Raw genomic sequence first — 14,909 nt, 5'->3', positions numbered from 1 at the left:
GTTGAGCGCGCCAATAGCGTGCCTCAGGAAGCACCAAAGTCGACCAAACACAGCTGTGGCTGGTGAACCCTGTCGGGCATACGGACACCACCGTCAACGCCGTCCTCAACGTCCTCAAGGTGAGCTGACCTTCCTCGGCTGCTGGGATTTCACTATAGGGTTGCTTGGCTGCATTGCTGCTCGGTCTGGAGACGACTGAATGGGAGCCGCCATTTGAGCGGATGGATGCCTTACCCCCGTTCCGGATGTTGTGTCGATCTATGGAGTCCCCAGGCTGACCCCTCGTCTTCGTCTCCAGATGCCCTTCGTCAAAAAAGTCAAGTCCGACGCATACTTCTCGCGGTTCCAGGTCAAGTACCGCCGTCGGAGGGAGGGCAAGACTGACTGTACGTGTACACATGTCTCGCGGTGTCATGCAGCATACTGACCCCGGTCTCGTTAGACTATGCCCGGAAACGCCTCATCAGTCAGGCGAAGAACAAATAGTGAGCGAGACGGGCAATTGGGGTCATTCACGCAGGCTGACAGAGCTGTAGCAATGCTCCGAAGTACCGGCTGGTAGTCCGGTTTACCAACAAGCAAATCATTGTTCAGATCGTCTACGCCCGCCTGCAGGGAGACTTCGTTCTGACTGCCGCGACTTCGAAGGAGCTGCCCAGATATGGCATCAACCACGGCCTGACCAACTGGACTGCTGGTACGTCAATACGACACTTTACTCATTCGCCCGGTACAAACCCATCTGCTAGCCTACGCAACTGGCCTCCTTTGCGCCCGCCGTGCCCTTACTAAACTTGGCTTGGCTGACAAGTACGAGGGTGTCACGGAACCCGACGGGACCATTGCTTTGACTGAGACGATTGAGGGCGAGGACGCTCCTCGGCCATTCAAGTGTTACCTTGACGTCGGCTTGAAGCGGACATCGACTGGTTCGCGTGTCTTCGGTGCCCTCAAGGGTGCCAGTGACGGAGGGCTCTACATTCCTCACTCCGAGAAGCGCTTCCCTGGTTACGACCCAGAGAGCAAGGAGTTGGACGCCGAAGTGCTTAAGAAGTACATCTTCGGCGGTCACGTTGCCGAGTACATGGAGAGCTTGGAGGAGGAAGACGATGAACGGTTCGTGCTTACTCTTGGGACCTTTATTATGAGGCTCATTGGTCTGTGCTAGCTTCAAGAAGCAGTTCTCCACGTACCTCGCTGATGGCGTCGGGTCTGAGGATATGGAGGAGATCTACACGAACGCTTACGCTGCCATCCGGGAAGACCCGTCGTTCAAGCCCACCGAGAAGACAAAGGACTGGAAAGCCGAGTCTCTCAAATACAAGCAGCACCGTCTTACGCTCGAGCAGCGCAAGGAGCGTATACAGTCCAAGATCGAGGCCTTCCAGGCAAACGGTGGTGCAGCTGCCGAGGAGGACGAAGAGGATGAGGAGTAGATGTTTGTTGTCGCGGTTCATGTATCATCTTTGCACATGCTTCTATGGCCCCAAAAGCTTTCTTAGGCTATGCCTATGCTATCAGTCCTACCTTACCGATACTCGCTGAAAGCAATAGCTTGAGCTTGGGATTTCGCGATGCCCTCGTTGTCATCGACCATTACACGATCATAATGAGAGGATGAGTTCCTCACCCGAACACTGGCACGCTATCGCGTAAGTGAGACCTCTGCTAATTCGCGTGACACAACGCGTGACAGGCGCGTCTCAACTTCGCCACTCTTCCGACTACCAGGTTCATCTACGCTCAGGGGATACACAACTGGCAGCCCTAGTCCCGACAAGATATCGCGTTCGAGCCCTATTCAGAGCAGCGATGGCGGCTTCCGAACATCGCGCCTGCGGGCCCCTGACAAACGGAAATTCTCAGCCTGACTTGGTCATGGACATCGTCGAAGATTCTGAACCAGAAAGGGAGGACGCGAGACGCAGAGAGAAGGAGAATCGGAAGATAAAGAAGCAGAAACAGTTGAAGGCTTCTGACGCCCTCGCGCTCATCATGTCAAGTCCCCTTAATGGAACCACTCAATATCTGCCGGGAATGCAGATGGGCAGCCAGTCTGAGATGGCGAGAACCTCAAAGAAGGCGCGTGCTGTCCTGGACGAGAAAGGCAAATCTGAATGGCAGAAAACTATCATTGAGATAGATGGTAAGAGTTACAATATCCTCCATAAGCTCCTCTAAGGATGTCTGTGCAGATGATGCCCTCCCGAGGCTCTCCTCGACCGAGTTACATTCCGTGGGCTCTGCTGCACTCAATAACCAAGGCTCAAATCTGCCTTCTCAAGATTTGCGATTCCCGGAGCCAGAGCCAGAGCCAACGCCGACTGACGCGATATCCATATCTTCAAGCGAGTCTGACATCGAGGCATCCGATCGTCTGAAACTTGGTCGATTCGGGCTCCCAGGAACCTCAAATCTGAAGTCGACTAAAATCCGCGTTGCATCTGCTCGCTCCACCTCTGTGGCTGACTCGGATAAGAGTACGCGGCCCAGTCATTGGAGGCCACCCCACCGTTTCACCACCGACTTCACTAACACTGAACTCGGGAAGATTCTCACATGCGTATCTTGCCAACTGAAGTGGACCACCAGGAAAAGTGTGACACAGAAGATGCTCCATATTCAAACTTGTGCGAAGAAGAATCGTCTGACAGATGAGACTGTTAAGATTCTTATTCGCCGAGAATTGAATAAGGTGTCTAGCGAGAGTGCCAATGGTGCGGAGGCAGCTGGTGGAGCTATGCTGTCAAAGGCTCAGGAGCCCGAGACGTACCTCGAAGACTTGCTAGGGACCGACGCTCCGAGGAAGAAAGGCAAACGGCCCGAAGCTCGGGGTACTCTGCAGAGTGTGACCCAAGCTAGGGTTGTTATCAGGGACAGAGCGCGACTCTTCCTTGGTCACTCTTCAAGCGCAAACTCGGATGAAGATGATAATGGCGCTGTAGTGACTGCGCTAGATGATCACATGGCGGGGCCGCCAGCCGATGGTGTTCAAACAACACCACGGGTACCCCCGAGCACTCAAGCCTTTGGGCCGAGCAAACTATCGAGACCACAGAGGCCACCGCCCTCGTCCGTAAATGGCCATGACATGGTCGATCGTACTCACATTAATCAACGAATCGCGAACTCAAGACTTGAGACTTTGAGTAGGCCGAAGTCGCTGTTCGATGCTGACCTCTACACTACCGCCAGCGGCGAGGATGTGCCAGCAGCGACACAGCCGTTCGGGTTATCAAATTCTGGGAAGGCTAACTCCCCACCTGACGCCCTTGCTGGAGGGTCTGAATCCTTCGCACGAATGCCCAGTCCAGGCTGCTCTTCCGCGGAAGCGCGGTTTGATAGCCACAAAGAATGTGAAGTGGGTACAAGTCAATCTGTGAAGGTGAGCGAAATAATACACTCACGTCTCCGAATACGACTTATAACTGATAGATGTGCCTTCCCACGGCCGCTGATTCTTCCTCGCGCAGCGAAAGAGAACTACATCTGACCCCTCGGTCGAAGGCGCGTCACCTACACGGGTCCGCACATGTATCTCCTGATAGAATATATTCACTGGATGATGTCAATAATGATGACGTACCTTCCCAAGGAGATTCTGATGGTGTCGGGTGGCGAGACGACGATGCGATCCTTCATTTCGATCCATCATGGTCGTCAACAAGAGATGGCCCGAATCCAATGCAGTTACCTAGAGAAGAACGAATGCTAGTATCGACAACAGACTATCTAGGCAGGAAGAAGAGGATAAATCCTATGCAAGCCATCACGACTAACAAACCTGTGACTTCGGCGTCCTTGCCCTTGAGGATTCCCAATGTTCCTCCCAAATCTGCCAGGAAGGGCAAAAGCAGGGCGGTCCAGGAATCTCCAGATGATGAGTGCGACATTGACAAACTTGAAGCACAGCTGAAGAGTTTGATTTCCCAAGACAAAGTCCTGCATCTTCGTATCTTGAGATATGAGGTACGCCCTGAAACTGCTTTCCCCGTATAACCCACAAACACTGGGCCGTTTATCTAGCCTCTACATTACGACATTTTCGTTCAAATGCTATCAGAGCAAGGTATCCCAACTAGAGGCATAAAACTCAAGTTGAGGAAGTGCTTGGATAGACTTGTGAGATACACTCATCTTACGCGCCTCATGCCGTTATAACACTCCTCGCCTAGGCAATCAATTTCTACGGGGCTGAGCCAGGCGGAAGCCGTTCAAGGTACTGATTATTCGGACGGAGGATCCATGTTTTCGGAGAGTAGAGAGAGAATATAATAATACGACTAATGTCACAACAGAGGATATTAAATGTACAGGATGTAGATGGAAGTTCTAAATTACAAAGCGCTTTTTCTGATCCTCCCGCTTAGAACGAAAAAACGGCAGCGTTCTTTCGCGTACCGAACGTGTACACCAGTGCTTGACTCATGAATAGTCCGACAGTAACACCGATAGTGACTGATATCATGGCCCCTCCGATGTCGATACCGCTGCCCTCAGCTGTGATACCTCCGGCTTGTGACAACCCGGACTAGTAAAAGAACAATCCATCAGCAAAGGGTCTCTCGAACGCGCAAAGGTAAAAAGATTACTCACTGGAACCAAGAACAGCACACCAGTCACCATGGATGTAAACGCTGTCCCGCCCAGCTTCCGGGAGTATATGTTGCCCAGGAGCCCGACCGTAAAGGCGCCGATGGCGGACACGATATCCGACCGCCCAAAAATGAAGTGATTCGCCACCTTGTTCGCCGCATAACTCGCGCAACTGATGAGGGTCATGACAAGCAAGTCCACCGTCCAGAAGGGCTGCAAATTCGCCAGCGAACTGAGCACCGAGAAGATGGGCACGATGATGAACTGCGTCCACCAGGGGAACGGCTGGAGGTACCAGGGGAAGTCCAAAGGACGATAGCACCCCGCAATGATGTCGTGGCTGAGCGGTCCGGACGAGTTTGAGAAGGTGAAGGTGCCGGATAGGGGTAGGCCGGGATACGATATGCCGTTGTCCGCGGTAAAGTTACCGGCCAGACTGATTGTGGTGGACATATTCGCAGCGAGGAATTGCAGGGAGTGACGCGCACCGGGATCGAGGAGCAGATAGAAGTCGCTACCGATCTGCAGCCCGAAACCCAGAGACAGAGTATAGATCAGGGCGTAAACCATCTTGACACTACCGCAGACAATGTTCTTGGATGCCAGCTCCAAAGAACTGCTGAGAATGAGGTAGCCGGGCAGGATACCCACAATACCAGCCGAAGAGATGGCCGTATAGCAGAACACCTGGCTGCGTATGCTGCTCAAGCCACGGGCGACGAAGGACATACAGATAGCGACCGAGATTCTATCGGAAAGAGTCAGTTTTGATGTTATACACGAAGCGGGAGAAAGTGCTCACTCGAAGATCTGCGCATACATCACACTCTTGGCGGCAACAGTAAGCTGCAGAGCGCAAAGAACAAATGCACCAGCTGCTGCAATCCACATATCGACGAATGACCCTCCGAAAGCCAGCGGACAGATCAGGGCCGACAGCCAAAACGCCAGGAAGCACCGAGGAAGGACTTTGTATATCGGTTTGGCCGCCAACAGAGCCTCCAATTGTTTCGTCGCCTTCTTCGCCGAGAGCTCGTCGTGCATGACTGAGCGGTAGATTCTGTGGACGCGATGCAACCTCCCTAGGTCGATGCGCCCGCCACATTTGACGAAATGCGACTCGGAAGTCTTGGTCTCGGAGTCGCCAAAGGAGCATATAATGACACCGGGGATGTGGATGAACTCGGCATCGACTTCGAGGATACGTGAGGCGGAGACGAGTTGGGATTCGATACGATGAGACGGTGCTCCGAAAGTAAGGAGGGCCCGTGCGAGAGTCATCAAGAAGTCCTGCCGAGCAATCAGCGCTGTCGAGGTAGGCCAATGAGTTATGGCTGGCACGGACGATGCAAAACACTTACAAGAAATATTGAACTCGATACGCATTCGCATCCTCTCCTTCTTCCTGGCCTTGTAGTCCATCTGCTTCAAACAGTTCTTCTCGACGTCTTCGGGATCGTCCAAGCACTTCTTGGTGATACCGGTGACACGAGGATCATCCGCGTCCAACGTCTCAGAAGCGTCTGACTGCACGGACTCCCTGCGTCTGAGGCGATTGCCCCCAGCGGTAGAGTACTCGGAGTTGGTGGACGCAGCGCGACTCATGCCGCCGTCGCAGTCACTTTTGCGCCGGCTGAGGGTGTACAGGTCGACGAGATTGGAAAGTACACCTCGACGTCGGTGGACAGGGTCGTTGTTGGTCGCCTCGAAACAGCTTTCCGCGTCTGTTTGACAGTCACCCATGCTGACCTCGGTTGGGGCAAAGCTCACTGAACGACGTGCACGAGGTCGGGTTTCTTCTTCCTGAGAAGGTTTCCCGGTGTAGGCGGACTGGGGAGGGCGAATGTCGTATGGGTGGTTGTAGGAAGACAGTGAGAACCGGTCATCTTTGTCGTCCTTCGCTCTCGGTGGAGGGGATTCGTCGTGCAGGGTTATATCGCTTTCGTCCGAGCGACGGCGAGAAGAGTAGTCTATTCCTGATAGACCATATTGATCCGGATCTGAAGAGCGTTCCGGACGGCGGTAGACGAAGTCGTCAGGGTTGAAGAGAGGGAGCTCCGCCTGCTGTCCAGAGCGGCGGGGATAAGACGAAGGAGGAGAAGGAAGAGAGCAGGAAGGTTCTTCATGTGCAGCACCCGTCATCTGGGCGGAGTCGTCCGCGCTAAACCTCACCCGAGAGGAACGGCTGGAACGCTTGGGAGCGGTCGTGTATGCGTCTTGATAGTCGCCGCCTGATCTGCGAGGAGAAGGCGCAGACATTGAAGTAGAAGTAGTCAAAGTAAGGCCTGCTTTGAAGAAAGTCGAAGTCGCAGGAGTCGAAAACCCGGTTTCCGTGCTGGCGGTAGGAAGTCAAGCGATGGAAGGGCGGCTACAGCCAGAGCGTCAGGGCTTTATACTCACAAAGGCACCACCGCTGCTCCCAAGACACGCGCATTCCGCAGAGGCCGACGCTGGAAGACGGGACTTGCATCGTCGGCCGCGGCGGAAAGCGGCGGCGGGCTGGATAGTGATGGTGTCCGACAAGGACCGGACGGGGAACGCAGCCTCGATCGAGACAGACGCGCCGATCACGTGACATGCACTGCCGTTACTCAATTTGGCAATACTGTAATTGACTCGTCCAGGACGCAATCACATCCAATCACATCTCGGCTAGCCTCAGGCCTCCTCTAAATCACTGCGCAATGCCTACCGTCGCTGTTGACAAGGAGGATCTGTGGGAGCGGCTTGGGCGCAAGTATTGTAATGCTGGTTTAATCTGGTTTCTTCTCATCATTCTGAGACCCCCTGCTAGCGACGGAGGAGTTTGACAAGCTATGTTTCGACTTTGGTATCGAACTCGACGAAGATGTACGCGGTCTGAACTGGTATCTATGAGTAACATATTTACGACGGTGACAGACAACGGAGGAGGTGGAAGCAGCAAAGAAAAAGGGTCTCCCTGCCGAGCGTCCAGTGCGTAGCCTTCAAATGCGTGAAGAGTGGGGGTTAACTCTCCACCCCAGCAACTCAAGATCGAGATACCTGCTAACAGGTAATTATACATCGTCTAGCACCTGTATCTCTCGGCCGTTGATTAAGATTCTCAGATACGATCTCCTTTGCATCGAAGGCATAGCGAGAGCCCTGCGTATCTTTCTGGGAAAGGATCAGCCACCGCAATACAAGCTAGTGTACCCTCCAGGTGGCGAATCAAACCTCCTGACCGTCACTGTCGCGCCAGAGGTGGGTGCATAAGTGATTACCCCTCCACTCTGCTCATATCTGCCAAGACGAAACAAATTCGGCCCTATTTTGCATGCGCCATCCTTCGAAATCTCCACTTCACCCCCCGTTCCTATGCCTCTTTCATTGACCTTCAAGACAAGCTTCACCAGAACCTGTGCAGGCGGCGGCAGTTCGTCGCCATCGGTACGCACGACCTGGACACCATCGAGGCACCGTTCAGATATGAGGCACGGAATCCCAAGGATATCAAGTTCATCCCGCTAGGCAAAGACAAAGCATATACGGCCGAGGAGCTGATGACTGTCTACGAGGTACGTGATATCTGTTCACGTTATTGCCACCGTGAAAAGCTGAATCTCGCAAGCTAGTCTGAGAAACATCTGGCAAGATATCTGCACATCATCCGTGACTCCCCTGTCTACCCAATTATCTACGACCAAAAAGACCGCGTACTGTCCATGCCTCCGATCATCAACTCGGAGCACAGCAAGATCACCTTGAATACGAAGAATGTGTTCATTGATGTAACAGCTACGGATGAGACGAAGCTGGCCATTGTCGTGAACATTATCTCGACCATGTTCTCTGAATACTGCGCAGAACCTTTTACGTAAGTCGCGCAAGCTCTCTTCGCATCCGTTCTCTTACTGATTCGTCACTGTCAAAAGCATCGAGCCCTGCAAAGTTGTCTATTCCTCCGGGGAGACCCGTATCACCCCGGACATATCCTCTCGCCCGACAACGGCGCACACCTCGTACATCAACTCCTGCACGGGACTTACCCTTTCGTCCTCGCAGATCGCGACCCTCCTGCGCCGCATGTCCCTCCCTACGGAGCCATCGCTCGATAACCCTACCGAGGACATATTAGTCTCCATACCCCCGACGCGCCCGGATATTCTGCACGAGTGCGATATCATGGAGGACGCGGCGATTGCCTATGGGTTCAACAACCTGCCCGAGAGGTTCCCCAAGACGAGCACCGTCGGGCAGCCGCTCGCGATCAGCAAGCTGAGCGACGTGGTGAGGATCGAGTGGGCGTTAGCAGGCTGGGTCGAAGTCCTGCCCTTGATCCTGGTATGCATGCATCTATCTATATCGCGGAAGCTGCGTCACTTAAGGCCTTCCCCATCCCAGTGCTCCCACGAAGAGAACTTCGAGTGGCTGAACCACCACGACGACTCGCTCGCCGTCAAGATCGCGAACCCCAAGACGCTCGAGTTCCAGGTCGTCCGCACGACGCTCCTCCCCGGGCTGCTCAAGACCGTGCGCGAGAACCGCTCGCATCCACTGCCGATCCGCATCTTCGAGACCTCCGACGTCGTGTTCAAGGACAAGTCGCGCGAGCGCCAGGCGCGGAACGAGCGGCACGCGGCGGCCGTGTGGTGCAACAAGAGCGCCGGGTTCGAGGTCGTGCATGGCTTGCTGGACCGGATCATGGCGATGCTCGAGGTCCCTAGGATTGGAAGCGCGGAGTACAAGGCGAAGACGGGGTATTACATCAAGGAGTGCAGCGGTAAGCTCAGGGTTGGTTACCTTTCCGATGTTTCGTTAATGACTGGGTCATTCGCAGATCCTGCTTTCTTCCCTGGCCGCGCAGCTACTATCTATTATCGCGCGCCTCAAGAGAAATCGTCAACGTTGGACTCCATCAAGAAAGACGTCCTGCACATGCCTGGTGATCTGGCCATCGGCACATTGGGTATCTTGCACCCGACCGTGCTAGAGAAGTTCGAAATCGGCTATCCTTGCTCGGCGCTCGAATTTAATCTCGAGCCATTCCAGAAGGAGATGCAGGCAGACTGGACAGAGGGTGATGTGAAGTCTGCGAAGCCACCGCCAGTAGTATGATCTGTAATACCACAAAACAAAAGTTAGAAAGCTGTATTGCTCAATTTATACTGCACTCGTGCCAGGGGACCCTGCGGCAAGATGTGATGCAAAATACTTGATTACGATTTAGTGTACAACTCAAGAAGGGGTGGCCTTCCAAGAGATATGTTAACCAACCATGCCAATCTAGCCACAAGAACGAAGCGAGCCAGGATATAAAGAGCGTCAATGATAGCATCCCCCACCCTCCACAAGTACAAACCGACAAACCGGTTATATACAGATCACAACAACCCAGCCTCCCTAAGCTCCTGGTGCAGCCGTGCCTCCTGTGCGTAAGCTTCAGCGACTCTCCGGACGGCGTCAGGATCATTTGGATCGATACCCGCCATCATCTCGCGCTCGCGTTCGCCACTCGCCATCAAGCGCGCACGTTCCCGCGCCTCTTGGAGCTCCTCGTCCTCCTCGATCATTGCGACCTCCGGGTCGACGGCGCCCGACCTGGTCCCGCCGAGACCGAGGCCTGCGCGGAACAGCGAGCCGGGGGCTTGGATGCCGAAGACGCGCTCGATTTGGGTGAGGTAGGGTTGGGAGGAAGGAGGGGGCGGCTGGCTCGATTCGCGCTGGGAGGAGAGAATGTTGCGCTCCCATAGTTTGACGCGGTAGAAACCGACCACTGAGGTTAGCAAGATGAACCAGCCTATAGCAGATGTGATCGTTAGCATATGCGCCGTTCTTGTCCGGGGAAAAAGGCTTACCAACTGTCATAAGGAAGAACGATAGCCACTCGGTGGTCATATCGCTGATCATCATGGCACTGTTCGGGGGCATCTCTGAAGAATCAGGAAGTGTTGAGTTGGTCAAGCCGTTCCAATACTCGTCGGCTTCTTGGGCGCTGGAGAATGTTGGCACGGCAGCCGGCTGGGACCAGGGGTTGCCGTTGGCATCGTTCCCTCCGTCGACCAAATCACCACCACCTCCAAACCCAGACTCCGCCCTGTTCCTCAGAGCAAAGCCATACTGGATCAGCGTGACGCCCAAACCAGCTCTGCTGCCCAGCCTTGCTGCGTGCGTCGTGTGCAAGAGGTACGTGAGCAGGAAGCCGACAAATTGGAAAGAGATGGAAACGAGCATATTCCATAGGAAGGAGAATAGAGAGCCGGTGGGGAGAGAATCGATGATAATCTCGCCAGGGGAAGAAGGCGAGGAGGGTGCATGGACCGTTGTCTCCCAGTAGGGAGGAACAGCGTCCGCTTGGGCGGCTGCATACGATGGAGGGGCGTCTTTCTGGGCTTCCTCAGGGACGATAAACGTCTGATCACCTAGAAAGTAATATAACAATGAATCCAGTCTATTCATCCGAGCAGAAATAAAGTCCATACCTTCAGTAACCCTCACCCCCCTCGAGGGCTTTGCAGTAACGTTCGCAAACACCCCATCGTTGTTCAGCCCGCCGCCCACCGGCCCACTCGGCACCCGCTGCCTCCGCAGCCTCTGCACAAAGTGCGTCGGCAATATCGCAGCCGCCCTCCCAAACCACCCTCCCCCACCGCGGCTGCTCCCCGCGTCCGTGACAGGCTCGTCCGGCACATACCCGTTCGAATTGCCATAGTCATTTGGCAGCGCGCGATCGGACGGCCCTGGGGGCGACCCAGGGGGCGGGAAGCTTGCGTAATCGAAGTTCTCGAAATCGTACGTCCCCGGCGCGGGCGGGCTCGCTGTCGACTGGTTGTGCCGGTGCGAGGGCGCGGAGGGGTTCAGCGGGTGGGACTCGGACGTGTTGTGCTCGTCCTCGTCTTCAGAGTCGTCGAAGGCGGCCTCCATCTCGTTCTGGGCGTCGGGGTCGGTGCGTGGATTGGGCAGCGGTGCATAGCGGGCAGACATGAATAAGCGAGATATAAATTAGTAGTTGGATGGAAGCGATAAAGCAAGGGAATGCGATGGGGCTTGGAGGAGTCGAGAGTACCCGCTGACGGCTTCAGTATGGAGCGCCCCTTGACGATGCGGCGGCACTGGCGCGATCGCCATCCGCTATTTGCTGCTGTTTGTGGCGGGTGGCTGTGGTCCCTGACCGTTCACTCTCATTGGCTCATATGCAGTCCAAATTTGGCAAGTCTAGTTGTTGTCTCGACCGGTCTCTACTGGCTCGCGACAAGCCCAGCGGTTGAGTACAAGTTCCCCGGCGTTAGTGCGAGGAAATATCGAGGGTATCTCAGAACACTCTCATGATGCAATGGTATCGTACATTCCCAGGTTGCGTCAGACTAAAGTTACAAGTATGCGTAATGCGAGGTGTTTTTACCACGGCAGGTATCGCGGTTATGTCTTCGTGGAAGACCAGATATAGAAGATCCTTGGGGACTATCGCACAACCCCATCCTCTACATCCCAACCGGGCCAGTCGTGCTCTCCCATAGATGCATATCCATATATACGTCCAGATATACTCCAATAATAATGATACTGATGAATCATGTTTAGCAAGCGGTGCTTCCAGCAGTGAGCAAAGATTAATTACCTTGGGGAAAGGAATCTAATGGGTCAACAGATTGGAACTGTTGGAGGAGCGGATGAGTCTTGTGATCCGCTGGCAACTCTCCATGCGAGCGTCGACGAGGTCGCCGAACATTTCGAGCAACTGAGCACCAGGCTCGGATATTCCCCGGTCGCGCGCGGACCTGACAAATCTCCGTCTGCTCTTAGGGCTGATGCCCTCGAGCTTGAGCTTCAGGCCGTTCTTTCGCCGATTCCAGCGGGTGTGTTTGTTGTGGTGGTCTTTGCTCGGAAGCTGTGCTTCGACGGGCTCTGGCTTGACACCACCCAGTGCGGCGTGCATGGGCTGCGGTGGCGTGGACTCGTTCGTCCCTGCTGATGACTCGGCAGAAGAGTAGGCGGAAGAGTCGGACTCTATGGATGCGGGATCGGCGAGAGTGGATGCGCCGGGGCCCTCGATGAGCTTCTCCTCGAGCTCTGCGCGGGTGTGGAGGACCCAAGTGCGCTCGCGATGGTAGAAGGCTTGGAGGGAGTCGAGGAGGTGGACGGCGGTGCACATGGGGTCGACGGGAGGCGGGGAGTGCGGCGGCGTCGGCAACGACGAGTGCGTATGGTGGTAGGACATGGTGGCAACTGCCGTGGACATTGCGGGGAGGACGGGCGGAGCAGTGTGAGTGGTTGGGGGGAGAGATGGGAGGACGGGCGGTGGATTGGGCGGGGACGTATATAGGCGGGGACTGGGTCTCGACCCATTGTCGTAAACAGCACCAGCGTTGTGTTTGAGCAGAGCAGCGCCCGGTCGAGAGTCCTCCAGACCAATCAAACGCCTGGTCTAGGCTGCATCCAATAGAAATCCCAGCCAATCCCAGTCCGTCTTCCCCGCTTCTCTGATAGCCCCTTTCCTTTTTCGTTCTCCCGGCGGCATGCCGACTGTCACGTCCCCCCCTGCGCCAATCACATCCACCCATCGCTGTGGCTAGTTTCGGCCGATTGCGGGCGAATCACTGCGTAGCACAGACATTGGATATACGGGGACTACTGGGCTACGACCTTCCAGCCCTGCGTAACATGCTGGTCTCGAATACTGCTGGTTGTGGGAGTGGGCGTTCCGATGCTGCTTCGGGGGACGTCATCAGGACACGCCGGCACAGCACCTTCCGAGCCGACTGCATGTCATTTGAACGCTGACGCCTTCCCGGCCAATCCCAGCCAACCAGCGTCCAGCAGCACACTCTGTCACGCCCTGTCACACTCTGCCGCGACCAATCCCAGCGCTGCCGCCCTTCCGTCAAGCCTGCCATGTTCTCCCAAACGTTCCTGCTCGCTGCTCTGCTTGCCCTCATCTCTGCGGCGGATGCACAGTCACGTCTGTTCCACAGAGTCCACCACCCGGCCCTGCAGCCCCCTCTAGCCTTCTCCGAACGCGGCACCCTTCACATCGCAGACTCCGTCGCAACACTCGAACACTCCGAGACCTACTCTGATGACCTCGAAGAATTCGCCTCGGTCCTCCAGCAGTATCCGGATGCATTGTACCAGGTCGCCATGGATCGTGCCGGCGAAAAGGACGAGGCGCGCTGGGACGTCTCGTCGGTGAAAGCGGTACGTTCTAGCCCCTCCGGAGGCCGCTGTCGGTGTCTGATTCATCGCCGTCTCTCGCCTCCCCGCCCGCGCCCAATATAACCTGGCCCCCTCGCCGCCTCGTTCCGCATATGAACACGGTCTTGCGACCTGCTGTCTGCTCCTGTACCTGTGCTTTGATCGCTCTGGCCGACGTCTAGTGCCATCTACCCCGCGCCACCGCTGAATCCATCGTGCTCCATCTATCACCATATGACGGCAAGCCGTTTACCTTGGACTACTTTGTCTCGCCCATTCCACACGATGGGTCGTGTCCGACCCCAAAGAAGACCGCTGGTTCCCAATCCAGCTTTGCTTTGACACCCTTGAATAACGTAACCATCTTGTTGCGTTCCCCGACGTCCCCACCCAGGTAAGCAGCTCAATTTGCAATTGCGGGTCCCTTGGGTACATGCACCGCTCTGGATCGCTCAAATTGGCTTCGCGACCGTTTCACGTACCTTCTGTATTTCAGGCCTGAGCTCCGGGCCCCGCCACCCCTGACGCCTCAAGGCGAGCCTGTCAAGCCGCCGGTCGAGAAGTCGTTTATTCAAAAGTATTGGATCTACGTCGCTGCCCTGTTGGTTGCTTTACGTGCGTGTCCTCTTCTATTCTTGAGGTGTCCATCTGACTTGGCCGTAGTCATTGCTCCGAGCCCTGCTGAAGAAGGACAGGGTGGGGAAGGTGGGCAGGCACGGAGATAACATGTGAAAGCAGCACATGGGTTATAGAAGGCAATCGGGCTGCTCTAGGTCCTGTATGGCTGTTTGCTTGGGCAGATTAAAATGGCAAACCTTCGTAGCAAGGTTCCCGTGGCCTGTGATGGCGTTAAGTCTCGAGCTTCTCTGCCCTCGGGAGCTTCAAGATTCTAGGACTTGGTCATGCCTGTGGGATGCTCACACGTGCTAGAGACCCAAATGGATCTAGGTCCAACTACTTTCGTACCGCTGGTTGCTTGTTTTGAGGACCGCTGTCCAACGACTATGGTGTAGTTCTACCTCAGTGGGCTGAGGATTTGGGAGGAGCATCTACACCTCTGCTTTTCAATAACTTACAACTGCGCTTCGATCGTGTAGTACTGCTGGCTTACAGGGACAGGGATGTCACTGTATTGCGATATGCGTTCACTGTCCGCCTGT

At 55.2% G+C, this 14,909-nt stretch overlaps 7 protein-coding genes across 7 annotated transcripts; 4 read left to right on the top strand and 3 right to left on the bottom strand.

The window, feature by feature from the left end:
• Positions 1–64: 64 nt before the first annotated feature.
• On the top strand, positions 65–1,634 carry GLOTRDRAFT_55390 (60S ribosomal protein L5). The gene is made up of 6 exons (XM_007863689.1): positions 65–119; positions 299–386; positions 443–485; positions 537–697; positions 750–1,116; positions 1,169–1,634. The coding sequence occupies exons 2-6, from the start codon at positions 299–301 to the stop codon at positions 1,434–1,436; spliced, it is 927 nt and encodes a 308-aa protein (XP_007861880.1). The 5' UTR covers positions 65–119; the 3' UTR covers positions 1,437–1,634.
• A 1,546-nt stretch (positions 1,635–3,180) lies between these two features.
• Positions 3,181–3,530, top strand: GLOTRDRAFT_114117 (uncharacterized protein). The gene is made up of 2 exons (XM_007864221.1): positions 3,181–3,385; positions 3,474–3,530. The coding sequence occupies exon 1, from the start codon at positions 3,204–3,206 to the stop codon at positions 3,381–3,383; it is 180 nt and encodes a 59-aa protein (XP_007862412.1). The 5' UTR covers positions 3,181–3,203; the 3' UTR covers positions 3,384–3,385; positions 3,474–3,530.
• A 645-nt stretch (positions 3,531–4,175) lies between these two features.
• GLOTRDRAFT_55386 (DUF1212-domain-containing protein) lies at positions 4,176–6,132 on the bottom strand. Its single transcript, XM_007863688.1, has 4 exons — positions 5,958–6,132; positions 5,399–5,903; positions 4,597–5,344; positions 4,176–4,531 (listed from the first exon to the last, which is right to left on the bottom strand). Exons 1-4 carry the CDS (start codon positions 6,016–6,018, stop codon positions 4,367–4,369), a joined length of 1,479 nt encoding a protein of 492 aa, XP_007861879.1. The 5' UTR covers positions 6,019–6,132; the 3' UTR covers positions 4,176–4,366.
• Positions 6,133–7,280: 1,148 nt separating this feature from the next.
• Positions 7,281–9,636, top strand: GLOTRDRAFT_26264 (uncharacterized protein; the record flags this gene model as incomplete). The annotated part of the gene is made up of 10 exons (XM_007863461.1): positions 7,281–7,338; positions 7,391–7,446; positions 7,498–7,551; positions 7,602–7,630; positions 7,686–7,821; positions 7,869–8,135; positions 8,193–8,434; positions 8,493–8,901; positions 8,962–9,340; positions 9,398–9,636. Coding segments are annotated over 10 exons (1,869 nt in total), but the record flags the coding sequence as incomplete, so codon positions are not given.
• Positions 9,637–9,941: 305 nt separating this feature from the next.
• GLOTRDRAFT_125716 (uncharacterized protein) lies at positions 9,942–11,541 on the bottom strand (the record flags this gene model as incomplete). Its single annotated transcript, XM_007864220.1, has 3 exons — positions 9,942–10,357; positions 10,416–10,979; positions 11,040–11,541. The coding sequence occupies 3 exons, from the start codon at positions 11,539–11,541 to the stop codon at positions 9,942–9,944; spliced, it is 1,482 nt and encodes a 493-aa protein (XP_007862411.1).
• Positions 11,542–11,851: 310 nt separating this feature from the next.
• On the bottom strand, positions 11,852–12,841 carry GLOTRDRAFT_136288 (uncharacterized protein). Its single transcript, XM_007864219.1, has 2 exons — positions 12,176–12,841; positions 11,852–12,120 (listed from the first exon to the last, which is right to left on the bottom strand). Exon 1 carries the CDS (start codon positions 12,794–12,796, stop codon positions 12,191–12,193), a length of 606 nt encoding a protein of 201 aa, XP_007862410.1. The 5' UTR covers positions 12,797–12,841; the 3' UTR covers positions 11,852–12,120; positions 12,176–12,190.
• A 599-nt stretch (positions 12,842–13,440) lies between these two features.
• On the top strand, positions 13,441–14,712 carry GLOTRDRAFT_109672 (uncharacterized protein). The gene is made up of 4 exons (XM_007864218.1): positions 13,441–13,752; positions 13,932–14,143; positions 14,246–14,364; positions 14,413–14,712. The coding sequence occupies exons 1-4, from the start codon at positions 13,450–13,452 to the stop codon at positions 14,472–14,474; spliced, it is 696 nt and encodes a 231-aa protein (XP_007862409.1). The 5' UTR covers positions 13,441–13,449; the 3' UTR covers positions 14,475–14,712.
• The last annotated feature ends 197 nt before the right edge of the window (positions 14,713–14,909 follow it).

The sequence above is a fragment of the Gloeophyllum trabeum genome (assembly GCF_000344685.1).
Source record: "Gloeophyllum trabeum ATCC 11539 unplaced genomic scaffold GLOTRscaffold_00002, whole genome shotgun sequence".
NCBI lineage: Eukaryota > Fungi > Basidiomycota > Agaricomycetes > Gloeophyllales > Gloeophyllaceae > Gloeophyllum > Gloeophyllum trabeum.
Note: the sequence above shows the minus strand (reverse complement) of the source record. Positions and strands in the feature narration are given on the sequence as shown.